Source organism: Aethalodelphis obliquidens, unplaced genomic scaffold (assembly GCF_003676395.1).
Source record: "Aethalodelphis obliquidens isolate GAN/ISIS:26980383/991018 unplaced genomic scaffold, ASM367639v1 scaffold78, whole genome shotgun sequence".
In the NCBI taxonomy this organism is placed as follows: domain Eukaryota; kingdom Metazoa; phylum Chordata; class Mammalia; order Artiodactyla; family Delphinidae; genus Aethalodelphis; species Aethalodelphis obliquidens.
This window is the reverse complement of record NW_020838022.1, coordinates 214,877-230,214: the sequence shown is the minus strand read 5'-3', so window position 1 is coordinate 230,214 and position 15,338 is coordinate 214,877. Positions and strand designations below refer to the sequence as shown.

General features: G+C 44.4%; 1 protein-coding gene across 3 annotated transcripts; it reads right to left on the bottom strand.

Moving 5' to 3' along the window:
* Nucleotides 1-642: 642 nt before the first annotated feature.
* SLITRK4 (SLIT and NTRK like family member 4) lies at nt 643-8,202 on the bottom strand. 3 transcript variants are annotated; one of them, XM_027092466.1, is made up of 2 exons: nt 8,159-8,202; nt 643-3,683 (listed from the first exon to the last, which is right to left on the bottom strand). In XM_027092466.1, exon 2 carries the CDS (start codon nt 3,631-3,633, stop codon nt 1,117-1,119), a length of 2,517 nt encoding a protein of 838 aa, XP_026948267.1. In that variant the 5' UTR covers nt 3,634-3,683; nt 8,159-8,202; the 3' UTR covers nt 643-1,116. The 3 variants fall into 3 exon arrangements, with proteins under 3 accessions (XP_026948267.1, XP_026948268.1, XP_026948270.1); XM_027092467.1 differs by lacking the exon at nt 8,159-8,202 and adding an exon at nt 7,313-7,622; XM_027092469.1 differs by lacking the exon at nt 8,159-8,202 and adding an exon at nt 6,816-6,963.
* Between the last annotated feature and the right edge of the window lie 7,136 nt (nt 8,203-15,338).

Here is a 15,338-nt window from a genome sequence, read left to right as displayed (position 1 = left end):
TTTTGTGTGTGTTTTTTTTGTTTTGTTTTGTTTTTAAATGATACCTGATCACAATGTCCAGAATATTTCTGTACACATAAGCTTCAGTTTCAGTTTGGTATATTTTTGCTGTCTAAATGTATACTTATTGATAAATTCCCTGTGATCAGGAAAACAAGTCAGGCATATTAAATACAGATTAAGGAGTACATATTTTCCTATTTAGTATACAAAGTACTTCATAAATATGAATTATGTTACAAAAATAGCTTTGGGTGCGCTCACACGGTAAGCACTTTGCTAATTTTGGACAACCTTTAAGGATTGTGGGTATTTCACATAACTGAGAACAAACTCTAATATTAGTTGAATTTGAGCCATGTTTAATTCTGAGAAACATCACGTATTTCTTCAGATCACCGCAAACGCTAGGTAACTCACGTTGATTTCTCTTTTCTCTTTTAGGTTTTATGTCTAGACAGGTAATGCTTAAAGTGTTCAAATTTATTTTATAGTTATATAATGCATGGTATATTTTAAACAAATATTTGCACAATTTAACATTATAAATCCAGCAGTTTCAAGATGCAGGCCATAAAGGTTACCGGTTTACAAATACTATCGAATGTTCTCTCTTGGCATGCTTTTTTTTTTTTTTTTTTAACTTTTCAGAGAATCTTTACACAGAGTTGTAACAATGCCACAAATCAAAAGGAATATTCCAGTTCCACCAACTGAATCTACGTGCAAGATGAAGGACCCAGCTGAGGTACAAACACTGGTACAGTTTTCTTGAGTTTGTTTTACAGAGCACAAAGAGACGAAGGTTTTGCATTGGGGTACAAAACAGATTTGCCTCTTGAGGTTAAATTCAGTGAATTATGTATCTAAAGCATCCCTTTGGCAATAGAGTTTGCAGTATCCCCACAGGACTCCACAGTATAGGTTTTATGTAGTAAAATCTATTAAGGGAATTCTCTTCTACGGGACACATCTTTGCAGCTACAGTTAATGAGACACCCTTGGAAACACCTGCCTCTATGCCTATTGATAATATAGTATTTGGAAGTTAGAAGTCAACAAAAGGCACTTTCATCATTAAATAAATGTCCTCTGTAGGAAGTAAGATTGCATGACCTAGATCTTGTTCAAAGCTGTCTGCTCCTCAAGGACCTGTAGGTAGTCGGGGGAACTCTGGAGTTTTGCCTTCAGTTCAAAATACTCGCTGCTCTTCCTTTGCTCCACAACTATTTTACTGTGGTTGCCGCCTATCAGTGACTTCTTGTTTTTTTTGTCTTGTTGTTTTTCAGGATAGCGGATCTCAAAACCACTGACGCCTATGCTGTTGTACTCCTTTTTGCTTTCGAGAAAATTCTGAATAAACACATTGGAATCCCTGCTCGGGAATAATTCGTCCAGCTCATCGATGGTGCTCAGTCTCTTCCTGGTATCCACGTGCAATACATCTTTCTCCTTGTCGGGGACATTTCTCATCATGGCTTTCTGGCCTGGAGGATCAGAAAACATAAACCCGGTTTCGGATTCTTTCAAGCCACAGGTGTGGCTCTTGCTCATCTGCTCTATGGTTTGTGGAATGAAAGCTTCTGTGACCAGTCCGTCTTTTTTGTTGGTTTTGTGGTCGTGTTTTCTCAGCTGCAGCTGCATGGAGCCGCACTCGGGGTTCCCCAGGCCTTCGTGCTTCGCCGTGGGCTTCTTGTTTCGTCTCAGCACGAAAACAAGAAGGCAAAAAGCAACAAACACAGTTAAGATGAGGACCACTAAGATGCTGAGGATTAAAATTGACAGAGGCACTGGACCCCCAGGAGGACTGCGAATGGGCCCCAGCTGGGTGGTGAATGTAACGGCAGGTGCAGGGCTTGTGAAGGGTGCCGATGGCTTGTTTAAGAGCTTGGGACATAAGATTTCATTTTTGAGGGACTTCAGTTCGATGTTGGCAAACTGCACGGGTGTCTCACACTTCAGTTCTTTCATGACAATCCCGTCTTTCAGCTTCTCCAGCCACAGCTTTAATGCCACCAAGTCACAAGTGCAGTCCCATGGGTTGCCCTCCAAGTCGATCTGCGTGAGAGACTGCAGCTGATCCAGGACCCCGCTGACAGGCAGGTACATGAACTTGTTGTTCCTCAGGTTCAGTCTAGCAAGGGGTGCTCCTGAGAAAATGTACACGGGCAGGCTCTTTAAGAGATTATTATTTAAGTACAGGAGCTGCAAGTTTGGCATCGAGTCAAAGGTGCCCGCTAAGATTTCCTTAATCAAGTTGTATTCCAAATACAGATACTGCAGGTTATGAAGGCCTGAAAATATTTCGGGATAGAGTCTTTCGATCTGATTGCCGTTGAGATACAGCCTGCGTAAATTCGTGAGATTGCGGAATATGTCTCCCTTGATCACGGTAATCTGATTGCTGCCTAAATGAAGCAGATCGAGTCCTTCGAACTCGGTGAAGTCGGAGACGTCCACATCTTTGATGCTGTTGCCGTTAACGTGCAACTTCTTGGCATTTAAAGGTTTTGGTATCAGTTCAGACATGGACTGGATGTTTTTCTCTTGGCAGTTGACACTCAGTCCCAGATCTGAAGGATGGGTTTTGCAGAAGCAAGGTGCTGGGCAAGGTGTAAGAGGGGGCACCCTGGTTTGGTAAGAGACAATCTGGCTGAGATTGCGGTTGGAGAGGGCTTTGCCTGCCACGATTCCAGAGATCTTGGATGGATTTGTCGTTTTCGGTGGTTTGGTCACCAACCTGTGTAAGGACGTTTGGGTGGTGTGACCATTGGGAGTGGTGTAGCCATTTTCCAGCTGAGACGGAGGGAGGATTCGCACGTCAAAATCACTGCCTGTGCCCATGGGGCATAATTCTTGTTTGTTGGTTTCTTTTAAAAGCCTTCCGTATAAGTCACTGGGCGTTTCGCAGATAGCTTCCCCTATGTAAATGTTATATGGCATATTCTCCAGCCAAGCTTTTAAAGGCAACAGATCACAGCTACAGTTCCAAGGGTTATCTTCCAGTTGCAATTCGACGACACGGCCTATGTGTTCCAGAACTCCGATATAGGGGAGCTTCTGGATTCTGTTCCCTCGTATATCCAGATGGGTCAAAGATGCGAATCGGAAAATATTATCAGGAAGGAAGGAAATCAGATTGTCATTAAGAATGAGAACTTTCAGTTTGTGGAGCTTATTGAAAGCTCCGCGTTCAATATACTTGATTAAATTGTAGTCAGCCTGGAGATACTCCAAGTTCTCAATGCCAAGGAAAGTGTCAGCTCGGAGAATCTTTAATTCATTGTTGTTCAAGTGCAACTGCTTTAATGCACTGAGCCCAAGGAAGGCTCCTCCCTCAATGTTCTGCAGTTTATTATTTCCCAGCTGCAGGGATACTGCATGTGAAAAATTCAAGAATGTATTTGGGTAGAGGATATTTAAAAAATTGTTTTGGAAATTGAGGTGATAAAAATTGGACCAAGGGGGTTTCAGCTGATTTGGCCTGTAGACTGAAACCTTCTCACAGTTGACATATAGCACATTCTCAACTGACACGCAGGAACACACATTGCAAATTTCCACCGATATGTCAGAATCTGCCTTTGTTGAAGAAATCAGGGCTGACAAAATCAGAAAGAGCCAAAGAAACATCTTCTTGCAATCAGCAAACAACTTTATGCTTCTGAATAAAGAGAAATAATCTAAAAAATAAAAAGAAAACATTTTTTTCAATGATCATTACTTGAAGAAGAATTTGTGCTTAAATCATACCATAGCGAACACATGGCTATAATAATTAGCTTTGTGTTCTTAAGGCGCCCCAAACTCCAAGTATTCTCACTCGGTCAAACAAGAACTACCAAAAATACCATACATTTTATTTCCGTGCCTGTAGTTTATACAAATCTTACATGTGCAGAACACACAACAAACAACAGGGAAAAAAAGGTTGCTGATTATGCTTAAACCTGAACAATCTGAAAATAGTTTTTTTTTACTTGGACCACCAAATTTCACCCTTGAATCCAGACCTTAAGCTTCCTATTGGCGACTCAAATGACTGATCGCAGAACATCAACTACAGCACCACAAAGGAATTTCAATTTGTAAATGTCTACTCTCTAGGCTTCAGCTTGGTAAGAAGCCAGGCAGAGAAGACATTAGGGCCCTGGGTTCCATGAAGGATGGTGATGGGAGGACTGGGTGGCTGTAGAGGGGACAGTCAAAAGATCAAGATGGAAGAAACCCTAGAAAGATACTTGTCTGAGCTTCAGCCAGAGGTGAGCACATTGCCATGAATCAGTTCACTCCTGTACACTGCTCTACACTGTAAAAAAAAAAAAAAAGACAAAAACAGAAAAAAACACAGATGACCCTGCGAGGTAAATAAATGGTATCTAGCTTCCTGTCAGTCATTTCCCAAGCAGGGGGGAAAAATGCCTTTTGTCTTTGGGTCCCCGAAAGCAGGAGAGAAACCTGCTTGCCCCTGCACTGCCTAGCTGATGTCCAGACAGCCTTCCCACCCCCAAAACCTGGCTCTCCTGCTTCCCTGGCCCTCTCCCATTCCTCTGTGTGCCATTTTGAACCCAGGTCCGACTGAGCTTGGCTCAGATGCCGATCTCCTTCACTTGGACCACAGACCGCCACTGCTGATGAAGAGGAGTCCACACGCTACAATCCCCGGCTGGCTTTATCTGCAGCGCCAGATACATTTAGCACAGCCAATGTTTGCCCTAAAATCATCAGTTCCCAAACACCCCTCTCCCAATATGACCACCCCCTGTCCCTGTCTACAACTAAATCAAGAATCACTTAGTGGAGTTTCATGCTTAGCAAATTAACCCGTGGCTGCCAATTCCTTCCATACTGCATGCATATACAAATATATGCGATGCTTCATGGAAAAGATTAAAAGGAACAGCAAGCACTGTGCGTTTTACTGATGCAGTTTTAGCCGTGTGAGTGTTTTCCATCTGGAATGGGAAGCTGGCCGCAATTTCAATATGGTTACCACCAAATATTAATTAAATAAATAAATCACTCAGGAACACACAATGAGGGAATGATACAAGGAGAGAAGTGTCACTCAGAAACTCCTTTGTTTATTTTGCCCACGAGGAATCAGCTAGTGGTAAAACCGAACATGCCTCAAGGTAGACAATTCGTTAGCCACGACCCACGAAGATTTGCATTTTGAGTAGTTTGGTTCGGAATACAGCCGGCACTGCCGAGGTGCTCCTTGGCTGTCATATAGACGTGCATTTCCCCAATTCACAGTGATAGCTTGATTGGCAGTGCAGAAAGAAGTCATAATTTTAAAGTATGACATCATCCAAACTAACTTTCATTGTAAAATCAAAATTTCACATGCTCTTTGGCCTTCCTACAGATCTGGTTTTCAACAGCTACTCTGGTTCATTAGAGTCTTTTCTTGTTACTACCCCCGCCCTCCTCCCTCCCCCCGCCCCGCGCAAAGAAATTCAAAAGCAACCAAACCAAACCAAACACCTGAATACCTGAATTCAGTACAAAACACAAGAACAAGGAGCATCAACAGATCCGAAATTGCATAAGGAGCTGCCCTCCTCCTCGTCATTTCTACTTTAAGTAGCAAGGGGGGAAAAAAGCGCAAGGACGAGCTAGAAGTTCCCAAATGCAGCTCGCATGAAACAGAAGCCGCAGGCAGCTGGAGGATCAAGCAAGGGAGAGGGGGAGTCGATCCGCCAAGGAGAGAGGGGAAGAGGGACTGAAAGGACAAGAGACCAAGGAGAAGTGGAGAGAGGAAGAAAAAGAGCAAGGAGAAGGGAGCCCCTCAAAAGGGAAAGGGGCAATGAATGAAGCGAAAGAAACCTCATATTCACATGGTACCACTAAAACATGTACATTTTAAAATCGGGAGGGGGGGAAGGCAAAAAGAAAAAAGCAAACCCACAAAGTATGAGTTGAGTACCAAAAGCCATCTCCCGGGGTGACCAGGGCGGCCCGTCTCCCTATCCACCTCTCAGTCTCTCGCTCTCTGTGCCGCGCAGGACGCCCGGCTCCCACGGCCGGCCAGGACTGCACAAACCTGGCCTTACCACAAATCCGGCATCCACCCGAGCGCCGCGCCTGGCGCTCCGCTTCCACACGGAGGGACCCGGCCTGCAGGGGCCGACGACCGGGGAGGGTGGGCCGAGGTGGCTTCACCGGAGCCGGCATGGGAAACCTACGCCCTCCCGCCTAGGGCGCGCGTGGGGGGCTTCGCGGAGAGACGCGGTCCCCGCCGCCCCCTGTGCGCTACCTCGGGCCGGCAGCGACGCGGCTGGAGGGGTCGCCGGCGATGGCGCGTACCGCAATGTTTTGCCGCATCTCGGTGCCCGGAGCCGGCACGCAGCCCCCTCCCGGGTCCCGGGCCCGAGCGGCAGTCTCGTGAGCCGGGCAGCGGAGGCGGGGGGACCGCTCGGGATGTCGCGGGGGCCTTCAGCCCCGCTGCTCACACATTTCTCCGCGCGCTCCAGTCCCACAAGGGGCAGCTGCTGGAGTTTCCGTCGGTCTCTAATAGACCCGGGCGTGCGGTGGTTGAGGTGGAAAAGGTGGTCGGCTCAGGCCACGAGGGTGATGGCCACTGGGGCGTCACTAGCCCGCTTGTCACAGGCAGAGTGACCCCGCGGCTCCGTGGCCGAGAGCGGCGGCCCAGGCTCCCCCTTGCGCGCCCACCCCTACCCTTCCCCCAACGCCGGCCAGCCACATAATGCTGCTGTCACTAAGCCAGAAATCAGCTCAACATTCGGGCATCTTGCAAAGTCGCGCTGCCAGCGCTTGCCCGGCTTTGCAGGGCTTTATGAGTTACCCACCGGCCTCTCTCGTATTCCCTGTCTTGCCGGGTGCCAGCAGTCTCCGACCAGCTCGCGGGCCACTGCCTGGAACCCCAGATCTACGTTCGCCTAGAGTGCCTGCGAGGGGGACGCAGAAAACAAAGCCCAGCCCAGCGCAGCGGCCCCGACAGCCCTCATCACCCTAGACAGGACACTTTCCCTGTCGCCCCGGCCGCCAGGGGGGCAGCGATGCTAAGGACACCAGATTCTTTTGGTCCTCAGGGACTTGCGACCGCGCCGTGGGCAGCCAAGCACGGCGCGCGGGAGGCGGGAGGTAGCCACTACAGCCGCTTTGGCCACTCAGCTCGCCCCAAACCAACACGACCCAAACTAAAAATAATAATATACCTGCCCCCTCCACGCGCACGCGCCCGCACAACACACTCACACACACACGCGTGCTGCCTGGCTGAGCTGGTGGAAGAGGCCGCGCGTGTCGGTGCGGCTCCCGCAGCCCCCGCTGGAAATTCACCCACCTACGGACCCCGGCGGCTCTCGCAGGGCCCTCCGCGCCGCGATCCGCGCTGCAGTTTCCACAACGGTCTATATGTGATTCGACCTCGAGCTCCTCCGCGCCCGCTTGCCGGTCAAACCCAAAGAGCAGCCCTCGCAGGCGAGCAGGCGGGCAGCGGCGCGCGCGCGCGCGCCCCCGGCCAGACACCGCGCGCGCGCACCCAGCCCCTCGCACACGGGCTGCACCTTTACATACAAGCGCTGATTCCCCCCCCCCCCCCCCCCCCCCCCCCACGGGCACACACGCAAACCTACCTCCCGACACTCCTGCACCTCGACCCCAGCACATTCCCGAGGCCTCCCCCAGTTCCCCATCCAGACACCCCCACTTGATTCCTCTTCTGCCCACACATCGGGAAAGACAGCGCACTTTCCCCCCGGCATCCCCCCTCCTTTTGCCTAAAACACCCCCTAGGGAGGAGCGACCCCTTTCCTCCCGCGTAGAGACCCCAGCCCCCTAACGCGGGCGCACCAGCCTCCATCCCCCCGCCACATACACGCACAGTCGAGTCCTTTCTCCTCCCCCAGTCCCCTAAGAACCAAGGCAGGCACACACGCACACACACACACACACACACACACACGCACACACACACACACACCCGGGGCGTTCCTTTGAGAGAGCAACCAAGAACCCCGGCAAAGCCAAAGAAACCGCGGAGAGCCTGGGGGAAGGGGGGTCGAGGGAGGTAGATAGGGGCGTCGAGTCTACGCGGAATTGAATAATTCCAGGATCGAGGGGAGTGAGTCAACAACAATGACATTCAAGGCAACAATCGCACTTGGGCTTTGTATCACGGGTACGGTACCTTTGGCTAATTGTCACCCCCGCAGAACAGAGGGCTCCGGGAATACTTCTTCGGTAAAGGGCGATCCTGGATGGAGCCTTCTTGGGACCAGTTTCCTGGGAGCCAGTAGTGTTCGCACTACTCCTACCTGTCTGCGCGTGAGGGGCTGGGGGCTTTAAGGCAAAAGTGTGAAGCTTTAGCCCAAAGTGGGACTATTTAGTGGGTTTAGGAGACGGGTTCATTCTCTGCACCTCAGGACTCTGCGAGCCTTCGGTGTGGAACGGGTTAAGCGTGGTTGATTAAGGGGCCGGGGGTGGAGAGAGGGGACAGGGATATAGGAAAGAAAGGTGTGGGACTGAGAGAGATGCCGCACTTGCGACCAAAAGAAGAAAAAAGAAAAAAAATCTGCTTTAGCTACTGAGCATGCCCAGTTCCCAGCTCAAGCCCTATAAGGGAGGCATTGTGAGCGTTCCACTTCTCCTGGCTTTGGTGGTGACCGGGAGGGGACTTTGGTTCGGGAGGGTGGCGGTGAATGAGAGACTTTAGAGAAGGGGGACAAGGTCTGGAGTTTGGGGGCTGTGCGGAAGGGTGTGGGAGGAGCAAAAGGAAAGAGACCTACGGGATGCCTCGGGGAGACAGAAAAGGAGATGAAACGGACTAAGAAAAGTCACTTCAGTAGCCCCGTCATTGTCATGTCTCTACCAAAGAGGCTTTAGCTGTTGAATCTCAAATATCCAGAGGTTGCAAATCCAGCGTGTGGCTTGTCCAGGCCCCATTTGTTAATGCTTCCACAGGAGGGTAGGGATATCCTGAGGAATGGCGAACACTTAAACCAGTTTCGTGCAGCTAGGTCATTCAGTTAATAAGTCTAGAAAGCAAGCAGATGTACCTGTGGGGCGGGGGTGGGGTGGGGGTGGGGGTTTGGCCCTCATTTCAAACACCTGACTTTCCTAACCACAAAGGCTAAGACGGTCGTTTCCTCCCCTTCCCCCAACCTTGCTGTTTTCGTAGGTGCTCAGCTAAGAAAACTCTCTCTTTACTTTGTGTCTGTGGGAATAAACAGACACAAAGTAAAGAGAGCTAAGTTATAAATGGCAAGTATTTCCCCAGGACATTTCAGCTAATACTGCAGGGTCCGTTTCTTCAGGACCTATGTTCTGCCTAATCCACTTATTCAGATTGCAGTAGCTCCAGCCATAATACGGTGTACCCCGTACCCAGAAATGCTTTTGCTTAAAAATGAAAAACTCTTTAAAACTAGCAATAGCTTTGAAACCAGCATTTGGCTGTCTTCCTGAACTCCTACAGTTAAACATTTACCATAATTGGTTGATGTTTAAAGGCCTCAAATCTAGACCAAAAAATCCAACGAGCAAAGGATTTATTACAACATTTGTGGATACTGTCCTACCTTCTATAGTATCAGTAAGATCTATTCATATATGTTTCAGTTTTTTCATTTTTGTCATTTCACGGGGGCTGCCTTCCGGATATATTCATGCAAATGTTTGCTGGGCATGGCATGTATACAGAGATGTACGTACAATATTTAAGTGAATATTTAAATAGGTATGGATATATACGCATATTTCTTTATGACCTTGGTAAATATTGCATCTTTCATAAAGAACCCTTCCCCCCCCCATTGCCCTTAAAATTTTCATCATCTTCTCCTTTAAAAACAACCTAGAAGCAGAAATCGAGTGGGCAGCAATGGTAAAATTTCCTGTGTTCAATAGTAAAGTCTATCATGAAATAGCATGGCTTAAGGAAACACTAAAGGATCCATCCATAACAACGTATGTACTTGTACGGCTCCTCTTAGTAAGGTGAAATTTGTTTCCTCCATAGGTAGCAGCTGCAGTATGTTGAAAAATCCCTCTACTGCTGTACATTTGAACAAAACAGATCCTGCTAATTAAGAACTCACATTTGCATTATTTCGTATAATGCAATTTGAAAGTGGTAATGGATACCAAAACAGGTTGGCATTTATTCTAACTGCAAAGGATTCGGGAAGCTATAATATATTTTATCAGGATAGGGGAATTGTTTGTCCTTTACTATAAATGTTAACAAGATTCAATAGAATGAGCAAAAAAATTTTACCTGAAAATGTAATGCACATTCCAAGTACCGTGATAGCTGAAAAGGCCAGATTTGGACAGTAAATATCAGATGACTTAAATGCCTATCTTTATTTAACTTTAGAAACTGTTCTGAGAGTCGACTATATTTGACTGCAATAACTGTGGAATGTTCTTTTTCATAGAGGTATGGAGACAGAAATCTGAAAACAAGTACAACTAGAACATCAATAAATTACAATCAATAATAGCACTAGGAACTTAGTGATTAATATCCAGCTTATTAAAATGAATGCTTTAATAAAAAATAGTTTGCTGTTTAAAAATGATAAAGGGGATCCTCATAAGAATAACACAGAAGTAACAGCTTCAATGCCTTCTGCTTTTTTTGCTTTCAAAATAATTTAAAAACCCGGTCCATTAGCCCTGCAGTCTCATTTCTGTGCCCTAAAACTACACTTGATATCCGTAGAGAACAATAGTAAACTAAGGGAAATTTCTAGCTTAAAAAGGAAGCAAATATATAAGTAAAGTTTTAAGAAAACTCCAGTACTGCTTATGGCAATCTGAAAGAAAAACAAAGTTGATGTTCTTCCCAAAATATATGAATGCGAATATTGTGAGACAGATTTGTAATCGCCTCATAGTTTTCCTACAAATGTTCCACCGTACTTAATCTTGGCTTTGCAAAGAATGTAACTGGAACCATAGGACTATGCTGATCTACCGTGTCTCCCTCCTTCAGGGCAAATAAACAACTGCACCAGAAACTTCACCAAGCTCCTGGATATCCTTAATTCCAAAGGCAATTTTAGTCAATCAAACACTTCCAACCAAAAGTGATTATAACACCAATAAAACTTGTCCCTAGTCAGTAGTCTTTCACTTTCATTGTTTTCCTCATTTATTCTGCCTTGTCCTGCTGCTATTTAAAATCAAATGAGCTAAAAAAAAAAAAAAATTAAATGAGCTTTCATTTTGGTGTCCTGGTATCAACGGATCATTCGGTGTATCCTAATTTCGAAAATGTATTTATACTCTGGGAGTTAAAAAAAAAATTGTGAACTTAGCATTTCTCTAAGTGCAATACAAGAAAGTTCTTAGGATGTTAATAAATCTTCTGGAAAGAGACATTTCTGTGATCAACTAAGTTTAGAAGACGCTTGATTCAATAAAGCTAAACAATTCTTTTAACTTTGGAGTTTCTCAGCAAATTCAATTATATTAAAAATGAATTCTGACTTACAAGGGAAAAGGGATAGAGCATGTAGCATTTCTCAAACTTATTTGACAATGGAATCCTTTTTGTTTGGATCACATACACTTTGAGAAACCTTGTACTAATTGCTCAATTTTGCAAACTTTATGGAATTTAGGAGCTGAAAGGTAGCTTTCAGATCATAATCTAATCCATACCAGAGTAGCTACTATTGAGTCCCTCTTCTTCTAAGCCACGTTGCCTCCAAACATTATTTCATTTAGTTCTCTGAATCATACTACAAGGGAGAGATTCTTCTTCTTTAAAAAATGAGGTTCAGGGAAGTTAATTAATTTGCCCTAGGTCACACAGTAGCAAATGACAGTCAAGATTTGACCCAGATCTTTGAGGTCTTCCTGATACTTCACACTTCCTTGTCCACAGAGGGATCGAAGCACTTTTAATTTTGAAAGCATAATTGATTTTTTCCCCAAAGGGAAACCCTTGGGACATAAATGTTTGCAAGTATCAAAGTATTAATACTCAACACTAGAATAAACCAATAAAGGACATGAAAAACACTTGACATCAATTGTGCACAACAGGGTCTCAAATCAGCTGATTTTACCCTTTGCCAATCACGGGCTTGTTTCATCCATCCTGCTCTTTCAGATTTCATACCTGAGTTGATTCTGAACCTGTGATAGTGTCTCAATGGTTCCTTATTCCAGACAGCCGCCTTTGCTACTGTCCAATGGAGCCATGCAGAGCAGTAGTGTTCATCCCTAGGCTTATTCCATCATTAAAGACAAAAGAACTGTTATCTGATAGGGCACACAGTGAATTGGAAGAGGTGAGATTAGTTGATGAACTGATTAGATTAGATTAAACTGACCTTCCATTTTGCCCAGGCTACCTCTTTAAATTACAGCTGGTAACCTGTGTTTTGTTTTGTTTTTTAAAAACCTAAGGTGTCAGCTGTTAATGTATTAAAGTCTGAGTACTCTAGGCATTGGATGATCTTTCACATCATATCCCATTCACAGATTTTTTTCTGGAGGATTAACAAAAAAAGAGTATCCTGTTCTGTAGGATCTTTGTAATGTGGGCTTCTAATGAGTACAGTACCTGTTCGTTTGGCTCCCTAGTACCACCTCTATTTTCTAGAATATCATTTTTCTAAGTCACAGATGCTGATATAATAGCAGCTGTTCTGTTTACCCATTTTCTTTCTGAGTATTCTCTAATTTAAAGAAATCTCATCTTTCTCACCCACTGTCAAAGATTAGGGCCCAAAAACAAGCTCAACTGCCCTCAGACAACTGAAGATAATAAAGACGGTGAAATAAAAAGTAGGAAGTTAATAGCCAAACAATCTACTGTGAGAATTACTCCAATGGGCTGTACAAGTTCCATAACACCGACCAAAGCTTTGTCAGAAGGACAGAGAGGTGATGAGAATCCTTCCATTTTTACCATGCTCAATTCTATCTGGGGAACCAGAGTACTGTCCCCAGCCGGCAAACCTTTTTCTTCATTTTGCAAAAATATTGACAATCTTTTTTTTCCCCAGTACTTTTATAAGAGTATTTGTTTTCCTTAGAAATGTAAACTTAAAACCTTCCTTCAAAATTGATCTTGTTTCCAGACCCTCCTCTTTTATTTTAGAGATTCCTTCTGGATAATTCCAAACATGGGGCCAAATCAGGGGCATAAAACAAGGGAAAAAAACATAATGTGACGAGATGAGTGATGGTGTGACTGTATCCCAATTACTATATCAAAAATAAAATGTAGCCCTTTCTGAGGCTCAAAGGGTGAGTCAGAGGAAAGCAGAGCGTCTGTGTAAGCCAGTGTCATGTATCTGTGATTGGTTACCTTCTTTTTCAGTTCAAAATTGGAGCTTCCATTTCCCTGACCTGACTCAAATTGAATAATGTCTACCCACGAAGGCCTACATGAGGAAACTGTCCTCAGTCACATGCCAGGGGATCACGGTATAGGAAAACTTGTCATCACAGAGAATTCCTGCTTGATCTGTTATGGGCATAGGGTTGTTGTTAAGCATAGAGTTTCAGGGGTTAAAGGGACCTTAAAATTCTTACGGTTTAACCACTCTCAGTCAAAGCGGAAATCTTTGTCAGATGAACACTCATTGCTTGAATACACCCAGGGATGAGGAACTCTCTGAGGGTCGAAGCTTCAGTGAATCACCTAGAAAATTACTTACAGAATTTTTGAGATGCTTACTGTTTTGTAAATGTAAAAGAAACATAAAATGAAACCTATCAGGATTTTAAAGAATGTGAAATTCGGAACCACATGGGATTGGGTGGAATTCTTGCTTCACTATTTCATAGTTCTATGATTTAGGGAAGTTAACTTTTCTGAGAATTCATTGTCTCCTCTGTAAAATGGGTATGACAGACTCAATCTCCCTGGGTTTTATGAGGATTAACTAAGATAATGTTACAAAACACCTAGAATGGTAACTTTCTGACACAGAGAATTATCATTTCCTTCTATTCATAAGTAGAATAAACTTCTACATATACAGAAACCAAAGAATGCAAACTGTATATTCGTTTCCTACCTGAGTCTATCTAAGGATGATGAGTAGAAGAGAGTGATGCGATTATTTGTTTGTTTTGCTTATTTTTAACTATTTCAAAAGCTAGAAACCATTATTTAAAAATAAATCCATGGGTGCTTACACTTCCTGGCATCCTTTAGTTACGCTTCTAATTTCATCTGTTATTAGTTTTTATCTATTTATTTATTTTTAATTAATTAATTAATTTTTGGCTGCATTGGGTCTTCATTGCTGTGCGCAGGCTTTCTTCAGTTGCGGCGAGCGGGGGCTACGCTTCGCTGTGGTGCGCGGGCTTCTCATTGTGGTGGCTTCTCTTGTTGCGGAGCACGGGCTCTAGGCAAGCGGGCTTCAGTAGTTGTGGCTCATGGGCTCTAGAGCGCAGGCTCAGTAGTTGTGGCTCATGAGCTTAGTGGCTCCGTGGCATGTGGATCTTCCCAGACCAGGGCTCGGACCCGTGTCCCCTGAATTGGCAGTAGGATTCTTAACCACTGCGCCACCAGGGAAGCCCCCTATTATTAGGTTCTGAATGTTAATTTCAACAACAACCTCTGTAGAGCTGTGTTATAAACACCATCATTATTTTGAAAAGAGTCTTGCTTGCCTAGTCTATAATCTCATCTTCTGGACTCTAGACCCACAAGAAGTGGGAAGTATCATTATTTCAACAGAGTTCCTCATTATGGCCCTGGAGAGAATATTAAAAATATTTTTTTTCCTGAAGCCTGTCACTGAATATCTGTTTGGGAAAACAAAGAGAAAGGGAGAAAGAAAAGGGGGAAAAGGAACCAAAGTTTATTATATAGTTGCTATTTGTACGATGTTATTTGTAGCATTCTTTGTAACATATGTGCCAAAAAAAAAAGTTCAAGTGACTTAGGGGCACTAATTTTATCATTTTATCTATAGAAAACATGTATTTTTAGAAACATAATGACTTGAAGAGCTAACATTCTTCTATCCATATGATTATTTTGTCAAAAGAGTGGCATATGTTGTTTTTAGAGAAAAGAAAGTCAGATCTGACAAGATATGATGCATTTATATCTAAGATCATCCTAGTGTGATAAATTATGTAGTTAATTCAAACTCAGTCATCCAATAACTATTCCGACAGTTACAATGTCCATATGCATGTATCTGAGCTACTATTAATTGACTTTTCTCAGAATATTCATTGCTAGAAATGAACTCTAACTTATCTGGATTTTATTTGTAGCTCCCTATAGTAAAAATATTCTAATGTAAAAAACATTCAAGGTATGACCTCTAACTAATGTATTTTTCAGAAAGTAGAAGTTGTTGGGCATTTTACTTCTACTTATA